The sequence below is a fragment of the Xiphias gladius genome, chromosome 18 (assembly GCF_016859285.1).
Source record: "Xiphias gladius isolate SHS-SW01 ecotype Sanya breed wild chromosome 18, ASM1685928v1, whole genome shotgun sequence".
NCBI classification, from domain to species: Eukaryota; Metazoa; Chordata; class Actinopteri; order Istiophoriformes; family Xiphiidae; genus Xiphias; species Xiphias gladius.
In genome coordinates this window covers 17,021,903-17,048,690 of record NC_053417.1, presented here as the reverse complement: position 1 = coordinate 17,048,690, position 26,788 = coordinate 17,021,903, and the positions used below count along the sequence as shown (strand labels likewise).

General features: G+C 40.1%; 1 protein-coding gene across 1 annotated transcript in view; it reads left to right on the top strand.

Moving 5' to 3' along the window:
• LOC120804055 (ERC protein 2-like) overlaps nucleotides 1–26,788 on the top strand; it is a 147,238-nt gene that overhangs the window by 18,802 nt on the left and 101,648 nt on the right. Inside the window, 1 exon segment of the mRNA XM_040153222.1 lies at nucleotides 13,194–13,361. Coding sequence (XP_040009156.1) covers nucleotides 13,194–13,361 — 168 coding nt within the window.

Below are 26,788 nucleotides of genomic sequence, written 5' to 3'. Positions count from 1 at the left end.
CGACAAATACACCCACACAGATGCAAACACTCACCATGATGCACAGAGCCAATCCAGCTTCCTGGAAAACACTTGCAAAGATACACACAGCTTCAGATGGATGAAGCTGCCTGAAATAAACATGTCTGTAGATCGCTACAATAGTAATAGTATCAAGGGCCATAATATATTTAGTCTGTTTTTGGCCTTCTCTGGGATTGCATGGATTAAAACGTGATTGGATTCTACTGTGTATGTTTCCTGTTATACCCCTCCTTTTTGCTTTTACTCCTTTGCTTGCCTTTATGTTTTGCTGATTCATTAAAAAGAAGAGTTATTTGTAGTCTAGGGTCAGCAGAGCAGATTTGCTGTTAGACCAATGCACATTTACAGTGATGTTGATCAATGTGCACCGTTACTGGAAAGATAGCCGATATGACCAAGTTGCATGTGGATGACAAGATGTCATCACAGTAACACACATGCAAGGACGTCTGATGTAACGCATCTTTCCTCAGATATACAACATCAGAAAACCTAAATGCAAGAGTACAACATCCTATCTTCTTCTGCCTTGGTTTCTTTCTCTTTTCTGTTCTTTAAAGGACGTTCAGGTGGGTGGAAAAAATGTCTATGCGTGTGGCTCCTTTAGTTCACCAGTAGGCTTGTACGTGTGGGCAGCTCAGTCACTCAGAAGGCTGGAGAAAGCTGGCAGCTTTTTCTAATACATCTTTGAAGTTTTTTTTTTTTTTAACTCTATGACTCTAATGATTTTATCACTGCAGTTTGGAATGGAGGTGGGTTGTATGTTGGGAGTTGGAGGTGTGTATGTGTGTGGGGTGAGGGGTTGGAGATCATTTAGCATTTTTCTCCATCACTCTCTAGACTTGGAACTGATACTTTAGATCTCTTTGTGTTTGGCAGTTGAGAGCGGCCTGCTAACTATGTCCACTCATCATTACAGGAAGCAATTTGGGCCAAAATTAGGCCTAATTGTCCATACATGTGCAAGGAATTTTGGCCCTCGCAGTTAGCTGAATACATCATACTTAAAGGAATTGGTTTTCAGTGGGTGGTTCTTTTATGTGTGTGCATGTTTTGGTATGTGTGTCCAACTGAAACGGCATATAAAGAAATTTGTATGTGTGTATATGTCCTTTTGCCATGGGTGTAACTTTACGGCAAGATCAAGAGACATGTCACCCCAATCATTTTATAATTTGCCCTCCCAAATTAAATCTATTGTGTGCACAATGCAATTTTTAATTACCCAAACCAAGTGAGACAGACAAATGGAGACGGGGGATCCCCAGCCTGTGGATCGATTCCAGATCTTCTTTGTTCGCACTTTTGTTTTGGTGACTGCAGCAGACCAGTACCAGGGAGAGTTTACGATTTACTCATTTAGTCCTCTGACTTTCTGAAACTTATTACCTTTTATAGCTTGCAAATGTTTTTTAACTACATTTATTTGCAGATGAGGTCAACTGTTAGCTTTTATGCACTGTAAAATAGATGGCTACGGTTTGCTAATATTACAGCCAATATCAGTTTTAAGGTGCAAACTATCGAACTTCAGTGGTAAACTCATGCCATGTAGATACAGTACATAATTTGGAAGTGTGTTCATGTGTGTGTGGGTGCAAGGCAGGTTCAGTAAAAGGTTACCTACCCAAAGCTTATGAGATGTTTCAGTATGTTGAACCTAACTTTAAAGAGCAACTGACAGAACCCTGATACACAACACAGGAGAGAGCAATAAGAGAGGCTTCAGCCTCCCCAACTATCCACCTTCACTGACTGCCAAGATGGTGGTTCAGGGCCATTTGACCTTGTAGATTAATGTTAGCTTAGTGAGGATTCACCAGATGCAGCAGAAGATTGTCTCACGGTGCATGATTGATTTTTCACATATTATTTTAGGGTCTATACGACAAATTACGGGATAGTTGTAATAAACACTATAAAAGTGGACCAGGATCAATTTATAGTGTAATAAAGTGACTGCACATGTAACTTACTTTTTTAGTGGAAATAGTGCCAAGTTACTCCTTACGTACTCTTACTTACTTTTTTTTTAATGAGTTATTAATATAGTTGGCAGGATGGCTGCTGCTCTCTAAAAAAGTCATTTTCAAAAAGGAAATTTAGAGTCTGCACACTTGCTCATGCACACAACTTTAATCAACACGATCACCTCTACAGGATAGATGATAATTCATTAATATACTCCTTTCTGAATAAACTGGGCAGGTTAGGATCTGAATTGAGGTGCCAAATGATTACATTTAAAGGTGTTATTAAGTGTATTACACACATGAATATTACACCATTAGAACATATAATTCTTGTTGGTGAAGATTATAATTGTTGCTGTTAAGTGATTTCCAGTAAATGTCTCTACCACAGTTGAAATGAAATGATGCCCTCAAGGTGGCAGTTGGTGTGTGTGTGTGTGTATCTGTTAATACTGTATCTGTTTACATATACGAATCGGGTGCATGACAAAGGAATGACGTATAATTGATTGTAATGCTCCTGACCCTGGACACACCACTGTGCTCTGTAGCCTGTCTTCTCATTGTCACTGTCAGTCCTGATCACCAAAGAAACACACGTAGCCACACGCTTACACACAAAAACACATAAGCTGTCAGTGCTGATTACTGGACTCTCATCCCCGATCTGGAGTCATTTTTTCCTGCAAATGAAGTGGCATTTCCCCCCACATGGGAAAGGCTAAGGTTTCCCGGACTAATTAGGCGAACCAAAGGATGGGTAAAGATATTGACTGCACTTGAGGCCAGCCATGGTTCTGCGTTCCACTGGCGTCTGTCACACATTTGGTTAGAGAGGATTGTGATGCTCACGGGATTTCCCTTCTCACCTCATTGCTTTCTGTCCACTCATTATTACTTCATCTCCCCTCAGCAGTTTGTTTCAGCTTTCCCTCATCTCCCAGAGCCGCGTGTTTCTTTTTGTTCCCCTGATGACTACTGTCTCATCGTACCCCTCCCCATATACAAGTGTGTGCGTGTGTGTGTGTGTGTGTGTGTGTGTGTGGGTGTGCAGGTGCGCGTGAGTGCCAGTTGGGTCTCATTATGAATGACAGTGATTGGTACAGTAGTCCACTCCCCCAGAGACAGACTGGTGTCTCGAGACCTGAGGAGCAGCTTCATCTCACAGACACTTGTCTCTAAAAGCAATTCACATCAAGATGGGACTGAGAGGGTACTGGCCGTTGAACAGAGCAGGCACTGTGAGCGAGGGAATGAGAAAATGGAAGTGTATTTATTTGTCAGTCAAAGTTAAGGATAGTTTCTAAATGGGCGTGATTGAATCTGTCTCCAGATAACTGGAAAATTTGGAAAATAATGAGTGTGCGCATGTGTGTGAGCATTGTGAGTCTGCTGCTCAGGTCTGTGGAAAAATAACCCCTTTAATACGGTAGGTGTATGTGTCTTTCCTGCCCCGATCAGGACAATGCAGGGCTGTAACTATACTCCAGCAGCTCAGGTAATTTATCAGAGACCTTCCTACATATTTAACAAGCCAGCGACAAAGGAACAGGCCACAACCCCAGTGGAAAAGGGGCTTGCATGTGCTTTGACCGAGTGTAGTTTTCTTGGAGAACATACAATAGTATTCATTATAAAAGTTTGACTAAAGAGGCCAAATCGGATTGTGGGCCTAGTCATACGTCTAATTAGATTTACTTACATGGGAAAAAAACATAATATGCATGGTATGAAGTACGAACAAAAAGTACAAAGCAGCCATGACAAAACAATGACACAGGAATGAATATTAACATACATTACATTCCTCAAGAAGGTAACTAATTTACGAATATCTTTTGGCTTTGAAAAAGTACTGGAAAGTGCTTTTCCATTTAATTTAATTCTTAAATTAAAAAAAAGATACTCCTCTTCTAGAGGGTTTTCTTTGCATTGTCATTTAGTATCTGCTTGAATCTATGATGATGCTTTTACACTAGAGATATACAGTACACTGTTACACACTGTCCCCATACTGTCTGTGTCAGAGGAGGGCTGGAATCAATGGTTTAACCTATCCTGAATGGGCCAAATGTCCGCATTATTTCAAATAATATAATATGGAAACATTCATTTATATGAGTTGGTGTTTGGGGGTGTCAGAATGAGTACAAGAGATACTGAACCGAAGTTACAGAGGCACAAACATGGTATTTTTTTCCCCCTCGCTTATGTTTTTTTGGTTTTGTTTGTTTTTTATTTTTTTTGGCATTAAAAAGGGGAATATAACTTCTGCAGTAGTAGCTTTTATGTGGAAAACACTTTAGAGCCATAGCCACAAGTCTGAACCAATTCTGTGTCCAAAAGTTTTCTTAGCATGAATAATTTCTTTTCATTCTTTGTGCGACCTGTTATTACTATCTCAGCTGTCTTCTTTAGTTGTAACTCTAAATCCTTGAGAGTCACGTAATGTGAGTTATTACCTTCAGGTTTTGGATGCAACAAATCATGTTGTATTAATGTCTTTGTCAGCTATTAGTTAAGGTTTTCGTTTTGTGAAGGTCGATAAGCTTTGATTTACATATTCATCACTGAAGGGGGGGGGGGGGTTTGCAGGTGGCCACTTACCCACACAGGAGAAATCCAGGCCTGTAGAAGGCTCAAGGTGCTTAATTCAAAGTCTGAATCAGCTATTTACATAACACAGCCATATAACATTGGATGTTTTGTTCCTCACTAAATGCCAGCAGAAGTGTTAGAAGCAGCACGCCTTTAATGCACATTTTGCAATCTGGCAGCATGTCGGTGTTTACAGAGAACACAGTCTGTGGTATTTCAATTTAACTTTCTCAGATCCGACCTCAAATATCTTGAGTTCTCTTTCATCACCAGCGTTTGCAGTGTGTCTGCCAGAAGACCTCCACTGAGTTTTGATTTTGAGGTTGAGATGTAATGACTCGAGGAAGATATAAATGACTCAAAAATGACTTGCTAACGTCAACCATAGCGACAGTGATGAATAGGGAAAACAAGAGGAAAATAAAAAAGAATCTGGAGTAGGAGAGGGAAAGATTTGAGGATAGATGGAGCAACAGGAGGAAGTGAGAAGTGAGAGAATAGAGTTTCTTGATGGATGTAGGAGGCTTTGGGCCTATGTCAGTGAGTGATGCGATAGTACGGTGTGCTGTGGTCCCTGTTGGACCATTTTTGTTGATCTTTCCTTGTTCTCTTTGCTGATTGATGGTCCATATAGGTAGTGAGGCGGAGAAAAGATGTGGTCTCACCCTGGTTACACTCCACCCAGGACTCCCCCCCTGCTGTGTTCTCTCTCTCTGTCTTTCTTTCTGCCTCATTCCCTTTTGCTTCCCTTGTCCCTATTTTCTCTTCCTTCATACTATCTGCCTCCATCCATCTTCTCTCCCCACATTTTTGTCACCTGCCTCTCCTTTTCCTCTTTCCTTTCTCATCCCCTATCTGTTGATACTGCTACATTAGAGGTTGAATAACAAATTAAACGTAGGTGAGAACTTGATGAACTCACTGAAGAGGACAGTGAGATTGGTTGCATGAGTAAATTGAAAACAGATCATTTTTTAGGCTGACCACTAATTGTCAACTTCACATTTAAACCCTGGACCTTTTGTGATGAGTCCCAACCACTGCAGACCAATTTTAATATGACCTCATCTGAACTTGACTGACCGCGTTCACCATTCTCAGACCCAACAGCTTGGTCATGGGTTCCTGGGGTGGTGCGGTTTGGGATGCAGTGTGAGTAGCAAAGCGTCTGGGCCCCCCAGAACAAACATGGCATGTTCCAAAATAAAGCCCCCGCAAGTTCTTCAGAGGCCATGTGGAAAAGCCATAAAGTGGAGTTATAGGGGTCAGAAGGGGGATGAGATATTTAATGGTTTACGCAGGGAACGAGGTAAATACGGTATGTGCACGACTGAAGGAGCCGACAAACAAAAGTGTGTGCACAAGGTTACTTGTGCATATGCACACGAAGACACACGTGTGTTGTCGCGCAAACACACATACCGCGTGCTTCAGCGCAACTGATGCGTTAAGTTGGAGGACATCTAAGGGAAATTTCATTTGTGTGATGACTTATCCCACATGAAACTGTGTGCTGTCTTACATTTTTTTGCATTTTCTATTTTTGTACATCTTGAAACGAAACAAAAGCACATAGACACAGAGAGTAAGGAGGGCTTTGCTTGGTCTTCTGTCAGTCAGAAGCACAGGCAAACATAGAAACATACACTTAACAAACATTCAGTGCCACCTGAAGACAGTTGAAGAGTTTTGTTGCCCACTAATAGAAAGTTGGATCTTTGTTAATAGAAAGTCTCTCATTAGAACCATTGAACCGAAGAAAAGCAGAAATTCTGTATGGACCATGGAGTCTCCTCTCCTCTCCTCTCCTCAACATCTTTAAGGGTGTCAAGGAGTGTTAACATCAATACCAGGTGAACAGCTACCATTTTCATACAGTTCATTTCAAATCCAATGTGCTGGAATAAAGAATAAATACAAAGTTATCCTAATACTTACAGATTGTAGTGACCTTTAGGATAAAGCTGTTTACGGCAAATGTTAAATGCAATAAGAGAGGACAAAGAAATGTGTCGATCAACTGAATATTTCTAGTGAGATATACATGTGTAAAGTATGAACACAGAGAAGAGTGCTAAGGATACAGGTTGGATCATTCAGCTGTTAATAAAACACAACTGTTTAAAAAGGGTTCTCCTTCAGACAGTCAGGTAAACCATGCTGGGACCTGAGGAGTCCTTAATTAATTAATTGAGAAATAATGAATGTGATTCGTGGCTCTTGTCCAGAGGGTTTTGCTGGAGAACATAATCTAAAGGGAATACACACAAACAGTCACAAATGCAGTTAGACAGAGTAGTGGAAATGAGAGAACACATCGGCCCCAACAATTTGAGCCCTCAGCAGAGCATATGGTGCTGCAGGCTGATAGCGACAGACCTGAGGTGTTTGATCTTCTCATTCTTAATTATGTGGCAGTAGAGATCTCTGCTCTGCTGTTTTGGGGAACAAATCAAGATTCCAAAATTCTTTCTTTCACCTTAGTTTTAAGTTATTTGTATGTGATGCAACTAAATAACTAATATCTTTGTAAGGAAGAAAATAGAGAGCCTCGAACATGTTTTGTGCTGGAAGCAGGATATCAAGTATATCAAATTTACTAGCAAAAATGCCCCAATTTAATACCTTAGTCTATAGCCCTGGCTATGTCAGATATACTGTGTCGGACACTGTTCATCCAGTCAATGTTTCTCAAGTCAGTGTTTTCTATACTAAAAAGTCCCGAGGGTGACAATAAAATGAACAGGTTGTTTCACTTCTTGATCAAGCAGAAATCAAGAAGATTTCAGGCACATACTATAGACTGCGTTGTTCTCCACATTTTTGCAAGAGTGACTGATCAGTATGGTTTGACAGGAAATGGATTGACAGGATGTAGCAACTGGCGTGTGGTGCTGGAAATGATCAGGAAAAATAATCAAAGAAGGAGCAAGTGTTAATGAGGGGGAACGCCTGCAGCGTCTCTTCCTTTATATGTGTATGTATGTTGTGTATGTGTGTGTGGCTCTCTGCTGGAGGAAGTAATGATGATGGATAGAGGGCAAAAGAGGGATTGAGGCAGCTGTGTGCAGTGAGGGTTAGTGTGATGGTACTCGGGGTGAGTCCCCTACATTCTCCGTGTCATATATCCACCCACTGGTACAATGTCAAAAGCATGGCATGATTGACTTTAATGCTTTGGCAGAAAACATTCATTCATTCTCTTGACAAAGATCCTTTTGTCAGTGGATCCTAGGAGTTCTGTGTGTATGTGGGTATGTGTCCTTGTCTTCTTTTTTTTTTTTGTACATCTGTGCTTTCCCATGTTCTCTCTGTAGCCTGTGGGCAGACAGCTGCGTTGCCATGGTTTTATCAACAGATGTTGCGGTGTACAATGAGACTGTACACCGCAACATTTTCCACCCCGAAGCCCCTGCTGTGAGGCAGTTTGCATCCGCCTATTATCCTGAGCCGGCCCTGAGGTGATCCGTCCATTATACGATTCCTGATCAGAGCTCTGACTGTTGCCCTATCCTCGGCTTTGATGACACACCTCAAATGACACCCAGCCTAAGCCCCAGGACAGGGAACGTCCTTCATTTCCGCACAGATCAGCCCCAGTGTCGTAATGTCTGGCGTGGCCAGCTCAGGTGGAGATGAAATCTTCTCTTTGCGTGCATGTGCTTGTTTATACAGTATGTGTGTGTCTGTGTCTGTGTGTGTGTGTGTGTGTGTATGTGTGTGTGTGTGCGTGTTTGTGTGCGTGTGTCTAAATTGAGAGAACCCAGAATCAGTGCAGGATCCCAAAGAAGCCCTTCATCCTTGCATCTTCCACCTGCACCTGTGTGCACACATATATAGCCAACGTGCATGAATGGGCTCATATCAAAAAATCACTTTGGTCTTAAGGCTTTCTAACTTCACAACGTTCAACAGTGACCTCCTGAAATCTATTGGAAGTTTCTATTGCCTCATCAGAAAACTATGGATCATTTAATGCCACTCCTTCTCAGATCTGTGTGAGTAAAACATACCCACAGACAGCTGCTAGTACACCATCTGTGTGAGGCAAAATTATCAGGAAATGAACAGTACAGTGTATATACTGTTTGCATATGCCTTTTATAGGCTGGATTGGCCAATTTTTTATTCACCTTTCACCAATCTTTAATAACGCAATCATTAGTCAGGGTGAAAGCAAAGCTGACAGCAATTGGCAGTTTGAACCCAGCAGTCCACATTCACTCTCCTCCTTCTTCATCATATGAGAATGTGTTTCTCTTTGAAGCATACATTTTACCAAAAAGGGTTATTTGAATGATTATAGCCCGTATAGGAGACTCTCTGGTGGTCTAGAATGATCTTGAGATGAAATACCCTTCCTTCTCTTAGTTATACAATCCAGACTTGGCCACATTAATGGCTAAACAAACATGAATTAGTTGAATATTATGTCGTAAATTTAGATGATTAATTTCACAGTACAGACCTTTAAATAAATTAAGTCTAATGGCAGCCCTTTGCTGTATTTACACAGGCTGGCTGGACGTCAAGCAGCCAGAGAAGTGAATCGCTCATACAGCTGTGTGTAGTGCACCACAGCAGACTGAGCTGATCTCAGTTCAGACATCAGATACACTCCACTATACCCACTCTTGGGATTTAAGAACTTTTATGGTGGTGTTGTCAGCTGAAGTGACATTCATACTTCTTTGAACAGCAACACAAAAATGAGTATAGCTCATGGAGTGTGTGTGTGTGTGTGTGTGTGTGTGTGTGTGTCTGTATAGGTATGTATGTATATATGTATATGTGTATATATGTAGGTATGTATGTATATCTATTTCTATATGTCTATACATATATATATATATATATATATATATATATATATATATATATATATATATATATATATATATATGTAGGAGTGTGTGAAGGTCAGAGACTTTAAAAGAGTGAGATTGGAAAGATTTGATATCATATTAGGAATGTTTTTCTTATCAACCTACAACTCTATTCGCAATATTGGACTCCCAGGTGGGTGAGTGAGAGTGCAACTGTTCGTATGCAAGTGTATGTGGGTCCCCAGGTCTTTGCTGTGGTCTCCCCATCGTCTCAGGTTCTGCCATTTTGACTGTGGTCTACTCATATAATCCATGTGTTGTTTACTGCGGACCAGAGCTGTAACTGGGCCGATACCTTTGCACATTTGCTTGCCAGAAAAACTTTTATGATGAAATGTGAGGCAGGAAAAAGGGAGTGAGGACAAACAGAGAAGTTGTTTTCTTTAAGCCTCTGTTTTACTTTGCTAACCGGTGTCCAGAATCCATATTTGGCTGTCAATGCAAGCATTAGAGAGGAAGTCAAGTAGAATGAGTGTGAGAATGAGTGAGTTTCTGCATTTGTGTGCATGCTTGCATGTTTAATTTCAGGTACATGCATGTGTGCATGTAGAATGCTGTTGAATATGCAGTATGCATGTGTGCATGCAAAACCTTAAAGTGGTTATTAGTTTGTGACTGTATTTATTTAACAAAATACCACATATTGCCAAGAATGAATAGTTTTGCAACCACAAAATCTTGAAAACATCTCAAAGTCATTTTTAAAAATGATATGGTGCTGAGTGAGTGGCTGGAAAGCTTAAGTGGGGTTATGGGGGTAGATGGGGTGATATACAGTAGATGTGTTTTTAATTCATTTATTCAGAGGGACGCCTCAATGAAATCTCCAAAGTCCTTTTGGATTTTAACTGGGCCATAGTGGACAGCAGTGCGCTCCTCTACTCGTCTCTCTCACCTTTCTCTTTTTTCCTTTCTCTCATGCCCTCAAAAACAAAAAGTTGTGATTACGAAACAGAATGTAGTCCCTAGTGTCCAATTGCGGAGGTAGAATGAGTAAGCCGGTTGTCCTGGAGACCGTAGGAGTTTTGCTTTGCATGTTATCTCTCTCACATGGAAACACAAATTCACACAGAAATGCACAAACCTACAAAGTCATGGCTGGGAAATGTGGGCCTCTCCCGAAGACAACCTGGCTTGAGGAATTGAGAGATTTCTAACAGCGACACATCACTTTGTCTCGCCACAGGAACCGCACCTTTAAACGGCAATAGGAAAACTCATGGAGCGTTTGGAGCATGGCTGGAGGGCTGGGGTGTTGAAAGAGAGGCAGAGGTGGCCAGTTGAGAGAGAGAGAGGGAGAGAAAGAGAGATGTTGTTGGAAGATGACATTGAGAAGAGGGGGAAAGGAAAATTGGAGAGGAAATTGAACGAGAAGGGAGAGGTTAATCATCCTGACTTGTTAGCTGTCTATCATCTCAGCATGTGTGCCAGCTGATAAAGCCATACAGTATTTCCTGTAACGGACCTGCTGATGGAGGAGTAGTTTTAGCCAGTGGAGGATCAACATGTCAGTGGTGTTAATATGTTCAAGCCAAATGATCTGTTAAGAATTCCATCCAACCCTGTTCCACTGTCTTTCACGCTTTCATTGATCTATCCTCAAGCTTTCACCCTTACTCCTCTCTATCCTTTCATCCCTCATTCCTAATCTATCCTCCTCTCTTCTTGTTTTTTGTGTACTGTGTTTGGCAGCAATGAGTGCTTTAAGAGGGTATTAGCAGGGCGTCTGTACAGTACTATCACAGCTTAGTGGGCCAGTGCAGGTGAGACAGCAGGGATTTCCTGTTAGGCCTCTCTGCTACATTCTTGCTAAATTGCTCCTTGCCAGGTGGGGTTACAGGGGAGGGGGTTTCTCTTTCTCTCTCTCAAATGCACAGAGACAAACACACATGTGCATGCACACACAGTTCTGTAGCAGCAAATGGGCATCAGCACACGATAATGTGCGGTCACTAATGTACTGTACGTACAAAGGATTAGTGGTGGCACTAGTGTGCGTATGTGTGTGTACAAGTGTGGAGTGGGGAGGACAGAGCAGGGCTCAGTATTAGATTCTGGTTGTCTGCCAGAGAAGCAATATGAGATAAATACTTCACCATCTTACACCTGGGGGTCCTGGACTGCTTCTAATGCTGCTTCTTGAGAGGAGCCCTCTGTGTGTCTGAGGGCCCTGAGGGTGCACTCTCATTTTACAAATGCACATACACACACATACAAGCAGGATAAACTAAGTGTAGTCCAACACAGCTTTCCTTCTCAATTTTGTTTTCCGTATGTTTGTTGTGTTGTACTTGTTAGTTACTAAAATTCTAAATTAGCAATATCACAATGTAAACATACTCCATACCTTCCATAACCTTGCGTTTAAAATTTTAAAAAAAGCAAAAGTACAAGCACATACATATATACAGTGTCACCGGTGCTGAAAGATGTATATTTAGATTATGGAGAGAACAATGCAATCTGGCTGTTCCCTCTCCCTCCAGTCTTGATGCTAAGCTAAGCTAATTGTCGACCTATAGCGATCGTCTTATACAGCTATGAGCAAGATAATAAGCCTTTTTCCTATAGCTGTCAAATAAATGAACTGTAGTAGAGTAAAAAGTACAATATTTTACTCTAGTACTTTCCCGAAAGTTTAATAGTCATATAAAGTACTTCAGGATTGCACTTACATACAGTACTTGAGTAAATACACTTAGTTACTTTCCATGTATGGCCCCAACACACTCCCTCCCTGAATAATTGTCCCCAAGAGCCCTGTGAAATACTGTAGTTGAGAGATGAGCTGGAGAGCACAACAGAGCCTGTGCTTTATGTGTTGCATCACCATTCCCTCTATGTCCAAGTAACACTTGTTAAAACAGCTGTTAACAAGCCTGCCCTTACTGATTCCCTTTATTTAAGTGTGTCTCTTGAATTCATATAAAACACGCGCGACTTAAAATTAGGTTCAAATGGGTTCACTCAGTGCGCCATGGTAAAAAGTGTGGAAATGGAAATCAGGTGTTGAAGAGCAACAGAGGAGCATACAGTCTGTTCATGACAGCTAGCTGAGAATGTGTATGTATGTGTCTGTTTGTATGCATGTGCATTTGCGTGTAACTGTGTGAGTGTGAAGTGTGTCAGCAGTTGGATCTGTGGCAGCACTGGACCAATCATACAACGCTCTCAATAAGAGAAGATGGGATGGGCTCCAGGCTCCTTCTCTCCCACACACACTTTTACTGCATTAGTCCACAATGGTTCATATTATGGAATTTAGGTCAAAGCTGATATTTTATTACTTCAAAATGTCATCAACTAAATGTGTTGAGACATGTCAGTCCCAGTACTGAATGTATGGGCCTCCTGACTGAGAATTAGGAAAAATGGTGTAAGCTTTACTGATCTTTTTTGTGTATTTCTTTGTTTGTTTGTAAGTGTTTTTTTTATTTCTCTCTTGGCCTGTCAGTCAGTCTGGTCTGCTTCCTTCTTTCAACCTATATGCTTGCCTGTCCATCTGCCTCTCTGGATAAACTTTATGAATATTGGGTTATTTGACCCACTCTGACTCTTCTTTCACCTTTTCTCTTTCTTTTCAACCGGTCTATTAGTATAAGTGTTTGTGCTGTAAAGCAGTTCCATGCCAATATTGGTCTGAATATTGGTTGTTCTATCTGACTGCTTATCTGCCTATCTTCACTTAACTTATTCATTTGGTCTATTCTAGGTAGATGCTCTGCGGGTGCGTCTGGAGGAGAAGGAGCAGTTCTTGACCAAGAAGACTAAGCAGCTGCAGGACCTGACTGATGAAAAGAGCACGCTAACAGGAGAGATCAGAGACATGAAGGACATGCTGGATGTCAAGGAAAGGAAGGTTAATGTCCTGCAGAAAAAGGTACACGAATCCAGCTAATGACAGCATCACACAGTTTCTGTACAAGTCTTGCACCTAGTATAGCCATACCTAAAGTACACATCAAAGACATTTTTAAGTTAATTTAACTAAATTCAAAGGAAAATGTGACACTGAAGGAATGAGTCTGCACCTAGTAGAGAGGCCAGATCTTTCACTGGTTCAACATCCCAGGAGTATTACTCTTTTGGTTCACTCTCATTGATCTCATATCAGACTTACATTTGTCAGGTTGACAGAAACACAGCTCCGAATGGATGCTAATGTTGCTCTGTGTCTGCTGGATGTGCAAGTATGCAACTGTTTAATACAGGTTCTCCATATTATAAAGTGATAACATATCAATGTTGTGTTTTCATCTTGTTCAGCTGCCCCCATGTGGCCAAAAAATACATTTTTACTGCCTTAATAAAGTTAGCAACTGCTAATTATAGCTAGGATCAGGGTTAGTTATACCTGTGAAAAAATGTAGTAAACTAGGAATCTTTCAATTACTGTAATTTTTTTTCCATTTTCCATTTGACAGGCAGTTTCATTTGACTATTGTCCAGTTAATTAAATCACTTTTGCAGGGAAACAAGGAAGTGTAGATATTTGATCAGTGACATGTTTGTTGACTTTCACCACACAAGCTAACTTTCCATCTCTTCAACCAGGCATATTGGAAACTAATTCTCTGTACTTGTTCTGGCCACATGATCATGTTGCTGGCATTGTGAATAGATGGAATGGACGGTTTGTTATATGTATCAGTGAATGTGTATGTAGTGAGATCTGCTACTCACAGTCGATCACCGTTACATGTGGTGAATATATATGCACACCTGCTCTCTCCCTCTCTCTCGCACACACGCACACACACACACACACACACACACACACACACACACACACACACACGCACCCAGACACACACACTCGCCTGGCATGTCTCAGAGGTTTTAATGACTTTTATAAGGTTAGCTATTTAGACAGGGCCTGTGGCCACCTCTGGTGCGCATGTTGGCAATTTCTCTATAGACCAATTACACACACATAAAGGTCCCCTCTCAACTTCCTTGTTTCCTCTCATGTCCTCAAATTAGATCTCCCTCTCTCTCCTCCCGCTTTCCCCCTTGCTGAGTTTAATGAAAAAGGGCTCCAAAGGTCACATGCAGTGCCATCAATCTGTGTGAGTGTATGAGTGCATATATGTGAGGAAGAATATGTTCAAATACATTTTTATATTTATGTGACCCCCAGATGTTTTTGTGTGAGAGGTTTAAAGATGACCTCTATGTGCACCCAATACCGTGTTGTATTCCCCTGGGTCCCACCTATAGCTCTTTATTCAAGGCACTTAATAAGTTTGTTTGTAGCTGATAAATGGGGCCCTTCATCTTACTGACATTTCATTAATGTCTGATGTTGCCAAGCCGTTTTGCAGGAATTTGGTTGGAAGTTTAATGTTTACCTTAAAACATTTAAGTTACAATTTGTATACTTTTTAAAGAGATTTTTTATTAAATTTCTGTGTGCAGTTGTGCTATGCTACTGTAATCCTCATTTGTCATTTTCATCGCTACAGGCTCAAAAGTGATATTAGTTTGGATGATGACTCTGCTATTTTGTTTGTGATATTTGCAATTGTGCTGTTTGGTTGGTTTCGCCAGTTTCTGTTCCTTCACTGATGTTTCTTTGTCTGTCACTTTGCAGGGCTGCCTCTTTGTCTGTATCCCAGTATGTTTCTCCTTTTCTCCTCTGTTTTTCTCTAGTGCACCTAAAGACATATTGTTATACCCAGTCTTAAAAGCCTTCTTCCCAGTCATTTCATCATGCCAAAATTTATTTTTAAAATCAAACAGTGATACAGCACACTTTGGAAAATGGTCAGCAGTAAAATTAAGTATACATTACTTGTAGTAAAAGGACTAAAACATAAAAAAAAAATGTATGTCTTTATGCAGGCCAAGTATTTTACATTGTGAACCACCAGGTGTTTCACTCCATTAGCCACACTGTATAAACTGACCTTAATCTGATTGTTTTTCCAAACTTCCTATTTCCCAACAGTCACAGGGGGCTATAACTTACAGCGCTGTGTCCCAGGGGAAAGCAGGAGTGGAGCTAAGACTCAAAGCTTGTTTCCTTTCTGGGCTTCAGACTCTATAAGTTACTGCTGGATTATTGTAAAATACACTGACTGGGTGTGTTTGAAGTCTTTGGAGGATGTATGAAGTTCTCCTGAGACACAAATCTAAATGCCTGGGATATTTTCCTAACGAAAGGGTGATTGCTTGTTCCTCAGCAGTGATGCTGATCCTACATCCAGCAAATCAAGTGTGTTGAGGATGACCTGAATGTAGTACCTTAAATTGGATTTGCAGTTCTCAGATTTTGGCCTAATGTAGTCTTTGCTGTCAACCAAAGATCAAATAACTCATCTTGAAACTTTCATTCATCATATGAAATTTGTAAATTCTGGTAGAAGTGCACTGTATATTCAATATACCTTAGTCTAAATATATTAGCCATCCCTATCCTTTGGCCACTTCCCTTTTTTCTTTCACTTGTATCTCTAATTTTCCTCCACTCACTTTATAAAAACTTTTTAGAGGAAAATCAGAACTGTCAAGAGAGCAAAAGTCTCACTGATTGTGTTATTGGTAAGTGTAAGTATGTTTAGGTAGTTTGGTAATCCTTTGTTTTATATAAAACGATGACAGTTAACACCCTGAAAAATTTACTGAAAAACATTCAAGACTCAAAGTAAAGACTCAAAATATTGTGTTAGACTTTCATCAAAGAGAACATACCAGACATTTATTTACAGTACATTTACAATACATAGAGTATAATGGTATTTACATTTAATTGAAGGCTTGGGATGGCTCATTAGAGAGATTTTCGAGACCACTGCCGTATCCATCCTTGACGTTTATGTTTCTTGGTGCAGCAGCAGTTGCCATGTTCATCCCTACAGGTCCAAACTGAAGTGAAGCTGAGAGATAAATTGTCTGACATGTTGACATCCCTGGTTGTAATGGCCTTTTTGATTGGTTCCATAGTTGCCAGTAGTGGTATTTCTTCTTTCACAGATGCATTTTTCGTCTGCACCATCATGTCTTTGTCTTTGCTCAAAGCATCCCTCATCCTCTGGATGTCGGTCTTTTCTGAAATGTAGGCTTTCCTCATCTTTTTCATCTCTTCCTTCTGCATCCCAAATGCCTTCCTCTCCTCACACATACTGTCTTTTTCAGTGTAAAAGGCACACAGCTTTTCATTGAAGGCTGTTCTTTCTTTTTCTATATTTTCCTTCTCCAACTGGAAAGCATCTCTCATTCTCTGGATGCCTGTCTTTTCTTGAATGTAGGCCTTCCTCATCATTGCCATCTCTTCCTTTTCTATCTTGAATGCCTCCCTGTCATCAATCATAGCATCATTTTCAGCATCGAAGGCATTCCTCTTCATACGTTGTACCCTAAGTTCTTTGTTAAAGGTTTCTCTTTCTTTTTCAATTTTCTCTTTCTCCAGATGGAAAGTCTCCCACATCCTCTGGATATCTGTCCTTTCTCGAATGTAGGCTTTCCTCATCTTTTTCATCTCTTCCTTCTCCATCTCAAATGCATTCCTCTCCTTACACATAGCATCTTTTTCAGCATTGAAGGCATTCCTCCTCTTGCATTTAGCCTTAAGTTCTTTATTAAAGACTTTTCTTTCTTTTTGTATGTTCTCTTTCTCCAACTGGAAAGCATCTCTCATTCTCTGGATGCCTGTCTTTTCTTGAATGTAGGCCTTCCTCATCATTGCCATCTCTTCTTTTTCTATCTTGAATACCTCCCTGTCATCCATCATAGCATCATTTTCATCATCGAAGGCATTCCTCTTCATACGTTGTACCTTAAGTTCTTTGTTAAAGGTTTCTCTTTCTTTTTGAATGTTCTCTTTCTCCAACTGGAAAGCCTCCCTCATCCTCTGGAAGTCTGTCTTTTCTTGAATGTAGGCCTTTCTCGTCATGGCTATCTCTTCCTTTTCTAAATTGAAGGCCTTCCTTTCCTTAAACATAGCGTCTTTCTCGGTGTTAAAAGCCTTCCTTCTCTTTTGTTTTGCTTTGAGTTCTTTCTTGAAAGCTTTTCTTTGTTTTTCAATGTTCGCACGCTCTAACTGAAAGGCATTCCTCATCTCAGCCAATTCAGCACACTCTCTTTGAAAGGCATCTATCTCTCTGCTCACTCTGTGCCTTTCCATCTCCAGCTCCTCTTTCTTTTTCTTTATGTGTGACTCTTCACACAAAAGTTTGCTCCATGTTTCTTCAACGGGAAGTTTTTTGGCTTCTGTCTCCATCTGCCCCTCCAGCTTGTATTTCTCCAGATCGAGATGAGAACATCCTGCCGTTTCACACAGCAGAATCTTCTCTTCATTGCTCTGGATGGGATGCAAAGACTGGCTCTGCATCACAGTGATAAGCTCTGGCTGGAGGTGATCACATTCTTTACCATCATTGGTAATTTTCTAGAACAAAAGGAAAATATTTTTGAAATAACATAAAAATGACAGCCTGTGTGTTTTAAATTGTTTAAAGAACTTCATAATATCATTATGTGACTCCTCCAAACGAGCCATTCATCTGTATTTAGCCTTTCTCTTTTCTAAAATGTGGATAATGTTCTGAACCTTTGGGAAATACCCATTCTACAAGATACATTTTAACATGTATTTTTGCCATTTTCATTGGTGAAAACAAGAAAAAAAAAAGTACATCATCATTCAAATACATCAATACCAAATATCACTTCATATTAGCAATAAAACTGCATTACTTCTTTGTTCTCCCAGATCAGTTCTTCCTGGGAGAGGAGACATCTAGCCTCACTGTCCAGAGGGATCTTGTCTCTCTGAAACTGCGTGGCATTTTGTGCCAGCCCGTTCGACTCTCTGCCCTGTGCTTCCTGTTGTTGGTGAAGCACTGAAGGTACATGGGGATTCATCTGGAATCACAAAAATACAGCATTAACTTGATAAATACAGTAGTGATAAACACATGGTTAACCTAACCTGTTTGGTTTAATTCAAACAAACTATGAGGCACAGTAAAGTGTGGATTTCCCCACATAGGTCCTTGTAGCACTGATGATGCAGGATGACATTCACTAAAACTGCCAAATAAAGTCCACATGCCTTCAAGGTTACACCTCTTACCCCCTACCCTACTGCAACTCACAGATATACTAGAGTTTCTGTCAAAAAAACATTGTATTGCATTTGGCCAATATGGTACTTACCACCGGTAAAGGTGGGTTCTCTAAAAGTTCCATCAGTGAAGTTTCAGAGTACTAATTGCAAGTGCAATGGGTATTTTGCTTCTCAGTCTCTCAGTGAGTTCAATCCTCAGTGCTCTCTGTACTGAAATGACTGTCCTTCTGCTCACGACAACTCTCTTGAGCCACTTCCAGAGTGTGATAACTGAGTTCTAAATTCTAAGTTCTAACTTTTAAATTCTGTGTGCATCAAAATACAAGCCGTCGCCTAGGTTACCTCAAACTACTAAACTCTCTAGTTCATACAAGGCAGAGCTCCATTTTAAGTCAGATTAACTCAAACAAGCTTGATAAATGTTACACAAGGTTCAAAAACAGTGCTGTCATGTCATAACTCATATTGTGATAAAATGCATTTAGGCCAGCAATCATTTAGTCCCTTTTTCAAGTCCCTTTTTCAAGTCCCTGTTTCTTAACAGGTGACTAAATGCTGCCCATTCATCCCCTCTCCACACTGAGTGGTTTAATAAGTGTAATCACGTGACTGTGTGGAGCATTTTAGGCCATCTCTGAGTCTTTGCTTTAAATCTACCTTCATAATTCAATTTTTTTTTTTTTTTTAACAGGCTTAGCTAAATATCAGTGAGGCTCAGCTTTATTTCATCCATTTAGGCTGTAGTTTGTCTCTTTCAGATGTAGTTAAATTGTTTCATCTGTAGTTTGTCATTCTAATCTGTACTACCTCATCTACTTCAGCTGTACTTTGTCATCTTGCTGCTTATATTAGCAAGCTAACACTGATGTTGGCAAGAGTTGTCAAGGGCAGTAGCCACCTCCAGAGATGATGGAGATATACAGATACAGACTTGCTCTAAACTAAGAGGTCAGGACTATTTAAAAAATGAACACTCGTGCAACAGCAGGAAAGTATAGTGTTGTTAACCTTATTTTGATCTTCAGTTACAGATTTGGATTGTGATTTAACAGGAACAAATCCATTTGTCAAGATGGTTGACAGTTTTTACGGGGACTCTTTCTTCAGTAGACAGTAGTTCCAATAAAATCTGTTAATAGTGAGGTCTGTGGATTACCCAGAGTAAGCAAGACATTGTTTCTTGAAAGAGATGTTGCTGTAGATTTTTTAAAATGTATTTTTTCAAAGCTTTGGGTGGCGCCAGAAAAACTGGCTAAATACCAGAAACTATCTGTATGGCTAGATACCTCTAGAGGACACAAGAAAATATGTTTCTCGTAATTTGGGTGAACTAGCCCCGTAATGTGTTTTGAGAAATCATTGCATGGTAATATCCCTAAAAAGCAAAATGCTGTTTTGTCGATATTGTTCAAATGGAATTCAAAACTTAAATTGGAGTCCGAAATACTGTAACACCTGGGCTTGTTAGCTATGATTAAGGGAGCCACATACCCTTTTCCTTTACAACGTACCTCTCCTTTAACAGTCTGTACACAATGAAGTCACTCTGTGTACTCTGACTTTCACTGCCGATTTCTATTGCAATTTTCAGTTTATAACTTACAGATCTGTATACATGGGGAAAAACAGGAGTGTAGCGTGGAATCATAGTGTTTTTCCTTCCCAGTTTCATACTGTATAAGTTAAAAAAGACATAGATTGATGCTGTGTTTGAATTTTTTTTCCTGAAACTCATTATATCTAAATATCAAGGATTAATTTTCCTCATTCAAAGTGGGACTTTTCTGATATTGGAGATAGAGAAAAGCAAAGATGTGCTGAAGATAACCTGAATGCGAGTCATGGCAGAAGCTTATGAAAGTTTTGTGAATATTTTTTTGGCACCTTGCTGCAGACAAGTACTACTTTTGTTTCCATAACTCAATGGGATGACATTTTAACTTGGAAGTCAATTGAATGCCAGGTTTCCTCCTCATAAAATGATCAACCCTGAATGAGTTTACTAAACACAGTTCATGGGGCTATTAATCTCTTGTATATATTCCCCCATTCCCCCCCATGAAAAGAGTCAATATCTATACCAGACACACACATACACACACACAATCACACACATACACAGACATGTATCATCCTCCTGGGCAGCTTTGAGGGGTTACAATGATGCATTTGTGTTATTACGAGAAGCTCTTTGACTTCACTACAAACAAGTCCAATTCCCCACCACCCGGTGTTGGTGATGATGACACAGGCTAATGACAGGTCAACTGGTGCATGATAATACGTTTCAGCCATTTGTGTGTGTGTGTGTGTGTGTGTGTGTGTGTGTGTGTGTGTGTGTGTGTGTGTGTGTGTGTGTGTGTGTGTGTGTGTGTGCATGCAAACCCGCTCTGTTCCCAGTCATAAGGAATTGCCATCTGGAGAACTAAGAGCAAAAACAGCCTGTACGATGTGTATGTGGGTGTAATATAAAATGGAACGGAAGAAACAATAAAATGTAAATAATAACAGGGAGTCTGTTTGGTGTTTCAAACAGCAGTTTGTGAATCTCCTTATGTTGCACTTTTTTATTCTTTGACTAGTAAATAATTTCACTCTTCCATGGTCCTTTGTTGTTTTGGGTGCTCTGACTAGTTTGTTTTTTCTGGAATTGTTCTATTTACTGTCCCGACTTTTTATTTATTTCATTGTAATTTATACATAGGGATTAAAGCACTTGACTCTTTTAGCTTCACCCTTTTTTAAAGTATTTAACAGTTTCTACCACATATTTGAAGCATCAAGAGACAACTTAATGCAGATACATATGAGAGTATTTCAGTAAAACCACACTTTCATCTGTTAAGCTTCTTTGACTTTGTAGTTTAAGGGTCTGTTGCCCCCATCTTTTTTTGAAGTGTGGAACCTCTGAATGGTAAAGTGCTCCTCTTTAGCCCGCATCCTTAATACAGCAAGTGATACTTTACATACAGGAAAAGTAACTCCCAGACTGGTGGGCAGATGAGACACAGATCGACACACAGAAAGACCGGTGCTAAGCACAGTGATCTACACTATGACCCATATTGAAAATATTATAGTACACTGCAGAGACTGAATTAAATTCCGACACTCATTGGTGCCCTACTTTCTGTCTCTGGAGAGTCTGAGCATTTGTATCCTTTCCTTAAGGCGTCTCCTTGGACAGTCACAATGACTCATAGCATGGTACCATGATGTCATTGCTGTAGTTTGAGCCCTACATTGATCCTAATAGTCAGAGGTTGAATTTACGAAAAAATAATGAGGAACTAGTCTTTAAATGAAGAAAGAAAATGCATATGCTTGGTTTGTGAAGGCATTTTCGAACTGACGTATCACAACACAGAACAGTGGGAGCTCTGTTCAAGGCCTTGGTCTTCGAGACCATGACCAATGCATAATGATGGATTTATTTATTTATTTTTTCGTTTTTGGTTCCTTTTTTTTTTCTATCGCTGGGGGGGTAAGGGTGTGGGCAACTCGCATGCAGAGCCGGTTGTGGTGTGGTTTTGCCATACATGTGTTATTCATGTTCAAACATTGTGGTAGTCTCAATCCATATTCATGCTTTTTAAAAAACCAGGCTGTGTGCATGGAAGTATAGTATCCCCTATCATGTTCCCTTCCTAAAGCAACCACAGACAGGGAGATTCGATTACGTCTGCTTGGGCCACGCTGGGCATATGTGTGTATATTTGTCTGTATGTCTATATAGAAAGATGACCTGTACACAAGAGTCTCTTTTAGCTATGATAGTGTCTAGAAGGTCTCCCTAAAACTTTCTCAGGGGAACCCAGCTCTGTTTCAGTGCACCCTCTGCCAGACTCTCTCAGCACTTGCTCTGGCCTGGTGTCATCGGCACGGCTACGCCTTTGATTGTGAAGAAAAGTAGAGAGAGAGAGAGAGAGTGATATATAGATAAATAGAGATTTTCCCTAGCCTCTACATTTCCTCTCTTTCCTCTCCCCCACTCTGCTCTCTCCCTCTGTGGAGCTATTGTTCTTCTGTCTGTCCATTTTTCACAATTTTATGAGGTTTGACTTTATTTGAAATCCACTCCATTTTCATGTTCCTTTTTGAATAAATGGACGCATCCATCTAATGACTGTTAACGTTGGATTAATTTGAGCAAACTACTGTACCCATGCAGGCTCTTACTGACCTTGTTTTCCAAAAACAACCTTCAGTGCTCCTTTTGTCACTCTTTTCTCTCTCTGCTCCAACAAGTTTTACACACTGCCCCAAAACAACACTGGCACTGTTGAGTCTGATGCATATGGATAGCATGGGGAAGTGCTTCATGTTGATAGAAAGGAAAATATTAGTCCAGCATTGGCATAGTGTGCTTGTGTGTTTGTGTGTTTGTGTGTGTGTGTGTGTGTGTGTGTGTGTGTGTGTGTGTGTGTGTGTGTGTGTGTGTACTGTGTATACACAAATATGAGCCTTACTTGCTGCTTTTAGAGTGTGTCCAGATGTGTATGACAGACACTCTCTCTCTTCAGTTTAAACTACTTCCTAGTTATATATATACATTTATATAACAAGTCTCTGATGTCACACCATCCCAAGGGCAGGGTACCTTAATACTATTGAGTACCGACTAAAATGTGTACATGGCATGGAGTATCAAAAAAAGTTGAGCAAATTGGGATCTAATGCTTAGTGCTCTGATTCTTAGTCTTGTTTACTCTTCCTTTTGTCAGAAGTTTCCTGATCTAAATCAGAAAACTTTACTAATTTTATTTTTTCTTTACTAATTTTGTCTAATATTTTATTTAAACAAAATTCTTGTACTGCTGTCTCAGTCAAGACAGCATTAAAAAACGGATGCATTAAGAAGTGTGTTGTGCTTTGATAAATGAAAAAGGGGGATTTTTAGAAAAACACATATTCCTCAAACTCAGTACCGAAAGTCAGATATTTTGTTTTTGTGGTGAAAAATATCTAGTAGGGCTGTAACTAACAATTACTTTCATTATTGAGTAATCTCCTGGTTATTTTCTTGCTTAATCATTTTTTCATTAAAAAAAAATACCCATCGCAATTTCCAGGAGCCAAAGTTGACCAATTCATATTGTTTGTTTTGTCCGGACAAGAGTCTTAAGCCTGAAGATATTCAGTTTAATATCATACAAGACAAGAAATTAAGAACATAACTTGAATATCATTACTGACAATGCATGAAGCTGTCACCTGAGTAAACCTGCAAAATAGAGTCAGATCCTCCATGTCGGAATTAGGGCAGTCTATATGTATTGCCCTGGTCAAACAGCTACAGTACAGTATGTGTGATAGCCTCAGGTCATGAAAGATCATTCATGAGAAAGTTAGCAAATTACTTTGTCTTCCTAAATGTCGAGTGCTCTGATATTTTAACCTTTGTGAGGATGTTGGAAGATACACAAGTTATTAAACAGTGAAAGAATGGCAAGCATACCTTAGCTAGATACATTGTAAGGTGCACTGTTAAGTATTTCAGGTGAGGGATTGTGTGTGCGACAGCTCTATTTCTCAGAGATCCTCATAGATAACCCTTTACTGTGTGAGTATGTTCCTGCGTGTGAGCATGTGTGTGATCTTGATAGATCTGTGATGAGGCCACCAATGCCTTTCATCCTAATGGATTCCATCTGACCAATCACAGTGCAGAGACATGGCTACAGATAAGCCTGCTGGAGCTGGGGAGGTTCCGGTAAACAGCCTGTGATAGGCCTCCCCCTGTATCCCCCTCTGCTCCTATCAGCAATCAGCCGGGGTTAATGGTGAAAGCCTGAGGCTGGCTGATTGGAGCCAGGCTGCACATCAGTCAAGACAAACCCAGTGTTGGGCCATATGTCAGGCTACAGCTATTCAAGTCCGTCTTCTGCCTGACCACAACAGGCCACAATTGAAATTGCACTTGAATTTAAGAAATCAAAAATGTTTTATGACTTGACGGTATCCTGATGATGACACAAACTATAACTCAAGCTGACCTGTTCTGACCTAACCTGTCTTTAAGTATTTCATACTTAAAGATCTTAGACAGGCACTTCAGTCTCTGTCTAACCCTCTGATATGAAAGTGGGTCACAGTTTGACTCTTGATCTCCCAGTTGAACCATATGACTGTATGCTGAATTTGACCTGTCTGACCAGGTCTCTGTACAGTGGGGCTGGGTCAGAAGCTACAGGTTGACACACAGCTGCTGTGGTCCGCGCAGGGTGGCCACATATGATTCCTTTCTTTCTTTCTTTCTTTCTTTCTTTCTTTTCTTTCTTTCTTTCTTTCTTTCTTTTAGATCAAAGGGCTCCCATTCCCTCTCTCCAAAGAGGAGAAAAAGAAAAGAATTAATACTAATGGTGCTGGGAGCAGAGGAATAAAGCGTCAGGGTAATTACCCAGCAATCACTGCAGCATTCCGCAGCTGAGGGGGGCAGAGATAGGGTCTTGAGCCTAAAGAGCATGGACGTGGATCAACTTGGCCGGCACACACACAGACAGACTCGCACTCACGTACAGCCTAGCTTGCATAAGTGCAATCTGTCTTCATTGAACGGCTCTGGGTCTGCAGGAATCTCTCCCTGTTCATTTTGCTCTGTGTGAAATCACTATGAAAACAACACTCACTTCGTCTTTCTCGCTGTTTCTCTGTTATTTTCTGTGTGCATGTCTGCATCTCTTTGTGTTTTGTGCGTGTGTCGGTGTCTAATTGATATGTATGAATGCATTGGAGGGTCTGTGTATGAATGTCTATCTGGAGGAATGTGTGGGGAGAGGGGGAGGATGTTTGCTTGTCATGTGTGAAAGTGCTATATGCAGCCCCCATCGCCTGAACCTGGCCCAACATTTCATGATAATAATCACAGCTTGATTGTGTGTGCGTGTGTGTGTGTGTGTGTGTGTGTGTGTGTGTGTGTGTGTGTGTGTGTGTGTGTGTGTGTGTGTGTGTGTGTGTGTGTGTGTGTGTGTGTGTGTGTGTGTGTGTGTGTGTGTGTGTATTCCCTCAGAGATCATTACTGTGTGTTCAGAATAAGTCAAATGTTACAATGGCTGTACAGAATTAGAAAAGTGGATATGGCTTCCTGTTTGTGCATGTGTGTTCATATGCAAATGTCTTTTTGCACATTCACAAGCAGTAGGTCTAATTCATCTTATCAGGCTACTTAAATATTTTTGTTTCAGTTATTAAGATTGATTAAAGTGTTTTTTTTGGAGGTTTTACTTTCCAGACATTGGACAAAAAATTACAAAAATCATAGCCCAAAACAAGGATTTGTCTGAGCAGTTTTATTTTCATGGGGAATCTTTTACTTATATGGATTAAAGGAGTTATTAAAAAGGCTTTCTGAACAGCATTAGTTCTCTAGTTGAGTAATATCATACAGACAGAATGATTGCAACCTATGGAAAATAACTCATGTGAATCTGTCATACTGTCTCTAAATGTGTTTGTATTCAGTACGAAAACAGGCAATAAATCTATGATGCGAACACAAATTATTACTTTTTAGGAAGTGTTTTTGTTGAGTCGACTTTATCGGTAGAATAATTGTTAATGTGTTTAAATTTGCACTTGTATAACTTTAGACAAGTGCATAAATAAACTTATCTGTGAAAGGACTGTTTTTAGTTTAGTGACTTACTGTAGGCTCTTTTTTCTTGGTTACCGACAGTCCAGGCAGTTGGAACAAACAGTGAACAGTTTAGATAGGCTGTGTTTTAATTTATGCACAACGACACTGTACTGTGGTTTTAGCCCAAATTCAAAGTTAAAATAATACAATAAAACTTTTGCCTCCTAACCACCTTGCTGGTGATGGCAGCTGCACTCATCTGTTTAGGAGATTGTATCTGGAATTCCTTGGCTCCCTCCTGCAGTTTTGTCTGCATGCAGATTTTTTTTTTTTGAATTTCAAGTTTAATTTCATGCCATTTTAGTTTCACTTCTTTCGTGTGGCATTCTATGAAAGAAATTATGTTAATGTTATCTGTAAATTGTTGTTAAATTATAACCTTTTGTGAAGGAGAAAACCCCCCATACTTTGGCCACTAAATAATATGTGTTTGTTCTGGAGAACAGTTTTTAGTATTACCTTTTTTTTTTTTTTTAGATCTTTTTTGGTGTATTTGACGTCATTTCTCACAGTATAATTATCTTTGTTGGTGTTCTTTGTTACTTAATTTGATGTTTCTGAGGTTGTGCCAAAATGTTACTTTATGATAACTTAGGTAATT